The sequence below is a fragment of the Cibotium barometz genome, chromosome 42 (genome assembly GCF_041138505.1).
Source record: "Cibotium barometz isolate CiBa-2024 chromosome 42, ASM4113850v1, whole genome shotgun sequence".
NCBI lineage: Eukaryota > Viridiplantae > Streptophyta > Polypodiopsida > Cyatheales > Cibotiaceae > Cibotium > Cibotium barometz.
Window position 1 is genome coordinate 12,887,777 of NC_141087.1, and position 3,540 is coordinate 12,891,316.

At 40.1% G+C, this 3,540-nt stretch overlaps 1 protein-coding gene across 2 annotated transcripts in view; it reads right to left on the reverse strand.

The window, feature by feature from the left end:
* Window positions 1-3,297, reverse strand: part of LOC147614178 (TPD1 protein homolog 1-like) — a 4,429-nt gene extending 1,132 nt beyond the window's left edge. The window contains exons 1-4 of one of the 2 annotated variants that reach the window (XM_086780417.1): window positions 3,062-3,297; window positions 2,792-2,958; window positions 1,106-1,246; window positions 368-857 (exon numbers count right to left, since the gene is read on the reverse strand). In XM_086780417.1, the coding sequence (XP_086636543.1) occupies window positions 547-857; window positions 1,106-1,246; window positions 2,792-2,912 (573 nt within the window). In that variant the 5' untranslated portion in view covers window positions 2,913-2,958; window positions 3,062-3,297 and the 3' untranslated portion in view covers window positions 368-546. Of the gene's footprint in view, window positions 1-367; window positions 858-1,105; window positions 1,247-2,791; window positions 2,959-3,061 lie in introns of those variants that run through there. The other variant, XM_086780418.1, reaches the window with a different exon arrangement.
* Between the last annotated feature and the right edge of the window lie 243 nt (window positions 3,298-3,540).

Here is a 3,540-nt window from a genome sequence, read left to right on the forward strand (position 1 = left end):
TCGATGATTACCCATTACCTCAACAAAAATAAGCAGAACAATATGTCGAACTTTCTGACCATTAACTCACTTCCCAAATAATGTTGCTCCCAGCAATGACCATCTCCAAAATCTTGTTGTAACACAATAATAAGGTACATTGCCTATTAAGGGAATACTTCGAAGGAAAATTGAACCTATCAAATTAATGGCAATACAAGGTAATGCAAATAAGACTTATCCAATGACCAGTGCTTTTTTCCTTTTCAAGGTGCCATAAGTAAGCTTAAGCTGGGTACACATTAGCAACGAATTTACAGTTACTTTAATTACGTGCCAAATAATACATGCCTTGGATGGCCATCTTGCAGTATTTACTATTAGCTCGTGAGCGCTTAATTTTCCTTAAAAGGGTATAATGCATCCAAATTGATGCGCATTAAGGGGTATCAAAACCGCATTATTCAGTGGCAAAATCTACGGGCTACATAACTCTAGCTTCCCCGAGGGCAAGAGCTACAAAAATGGGGAAGGATTAGGCTTTAATGGCATTGCTTTAACATTGATTTAGTGGCAAGGGGTGACTGATAATACAGTCAGGGGATACTGGAAGGAATTCGAATATTGAAAGGAAATGCTCTCGCCTCCCTTGATGGGCGCACCATTGTTGACAAGGCAATCATTGTACTTAATTCGCCTAAAGATGCTCGGATTAACAAGATTAGCAGATGCAAACCACCCACAGGCGATGTGAACGTGAGAAACGGAGCAACCAGCCACACACATGTTGAAGATTTGAACGCTAAAGGTTGGGATTCCGCTGGGCATGGGGCTTGATTGACCTTGGAGAATAGTTATGTCAGCTTTGGAGCAGCTATCTGCATGTAAAAAATTGAAGGCAAGATATCAATATATTTGCAAGAATATATTGATATTCATCCTAACACGATATGCCAAATACTAAACACTACCTATAACCCTAAGTTGAACCAAGGTTTAGCATAGCTAAGAAATATAGGAATCAAGCTAGTCAAGCCCTAAAAACTGAGCTTAAATTAAGGTTTTAGGCATCTCTAGCACACGGTAAAGCAAAATAATTTAAGATTTAGGTTCTTTAATGACACACCTACAAGACGCCGGCGGCTTGGGATAGCCGTTGATTCGTTGTGATTTGAGATGGGCTGAGCGTCTTTGATTATGTGTGCTTCACGAGACCACTTAATTTTCCTTATATTCGGCCGAGAATATCCCATATCAGAACTAGCCCCTGTACATGCAGCAGGCAACCCATCAGACAGTCAAAGATAACGTGCAAATTATATTATAATTTGCATGAGACAGTTTAGGTTTTCCTGGAGGAATCGACCGGAAGAGAAAATAGGGAGAAAATAATTGTATTATATTTCCTCAAGTCAAATTTAGGCCTTGTAAGTAAGAGACTTTTTGTATTGTTTGCAAAAAGAAGAGCTTAAATATAAGTTTAGAAGGCTGTCACACTATCACGAGAATGGCATGGCTGGCACCAACGTCAACATTTGAGGCTTCGCACTGTAGTAGGCTAAGGTCCAAGCTTACAGAAACACTTATGTACAGCTATTGAAATGATGGCTTTCCAAACTTTGTTTACATCTATAGGATTAAGATCTTTCAAGACTAACAATTTTGTGTAAAGGGAAGATTAAGGTCTGAGCAAATTACTTGTACTAAACAACTATTGCATCACATACGTGTCTTCCGAAAGTAGCAGTTCATGATGGGCGATTTACATGAGCTTGATTGATATGTAAAATTTTGAAGATCGCTATGCAGAAGGAAGCTAAGCTTGCAGAGCTCTGGCAAACTCTAAGACAATCAGGATTTGATCGCTATAAAACAGGCGTTAATCTTCTTCTATGTTAAAGGCCTAAAATTGAGGTGGGAGACTTTAGAATTAAATCCCTGTAATGAGAATAAGACTTTGATTAATTGATTCTCTTACTATTTAACTTAACAAGGTCGTAGAATGTTAACATGGTCCGGAGGTGATCACTGATCAGTATTAGTTATGGAGAGCACAACACCCTAAAAATACTTTTGTTTTCACAAATTTCTTGTGAGCTCAGGCCTTCCCAACCTAAATATTTAACAACCCGTATAAATGCATGCTCTGCGTAATCTGTGTACCGAATATTCTGTAATCATTTTCGAGCTCTACGCTCCTCAATTCTACAATGCAGCCTTAATATCAGATATCGAAAGTAATCTAATGTAGTAAAACATATTTTGCATGTGGCTATCTCACAGTTTAAGATTACGTAGTACTGGCATTTGTTAAAGCTTCGGTCCTTCTAGATCGCCGAAAAAAAAAGGACCGATATTTTAACATGGTTGATACATGCATCAACCCTGCACATCCCCAAGGGTTAAAATTTTAATATGCATTCATGGCTGTAATGTTTGATATTGGAGATTCGAGAAATTCTGACTATTGATATTGCTGCGTTCTAGTTATTTGACTTTCCTTCCACAGTGAATGATTTACAATACCACCACTTAAAATATAAATTCGAGCAAAGTCCGACATTCTTGCGCACGTGCTCCTCACATATACTATTGGTTATCAACTTTCGGCATACCTTTGCTCTAATTAAGAGCTCGAAGGTGTAGAAAACAATCTAAGTCAAAATCTGCCTGTATGAGCTGATGCAATGGAATATGAATTTTGTATGGTGACCTTCAATGAAGTTCCAGATGTAACAAACATAAGGACGACATTGAAAGGAAATTGAAGAAAGTCTTACCAACTTGGAAGCTACAGAAGATAGAGTCTTACCATTTGCGTATTGTTGAGAGCAAATAAGCCAAGCAAACATCGTTGTGTAGATAGTGTTTAGGACGATGCTGCGTGTGCTCATAGTAGGAGACATGTGAGATGTTCGTGTAGCAGACGCCATCCTTGATGAGAGAGAAGGATTGCCCAAAGCAGCAGGTCGATCGTCACTGCAGTTGCCAAAACAAAGACGTTGAAGTTTTACTAATAACTGATCCGATCAACCAATCGATTGCTTGCTTTTCGCTAATTATATTCATTGAACGAACTTACAACGGAGTGAACGAGGGACTTTCGCGGTCACCAAGTATCCAGTCACGCGCCCGGAACAACGACCGGCGACAGATGAGTGTGAAATTGGACTTGGATACAACTCACGCAGACAAGGTGTGTGTGTGTGTGTGTGAATGAGAGATGTTAACCCCTACTTCCCGATTTGGACGATTCAAGAGTTGGTATGGTAAGCAAAGCGAGAAGAGTTCAGCACTCACACAGCAAGAAGCAGCAAAGAGGGGGGGGGGAGGGGATGGGGGTTTGTGATGGATCAATATGTGTCTGTGTAGAGCCAAAATACCAGCAAGCAGGGAGCGGATATGGAGGTAAAGGGTTCTTAAGGCGGCACTAGAGAGGTTACAATGGTGAGTACAAGCGTAAAGTCGGACAATGGAGGAAGATGTGTGTAAGGCCACGGTAAAGCAGTACAAGAGAGAGAGAGAGAGAGAGAGAGAGGAGGGGGGAGAGAGATTTTTTTC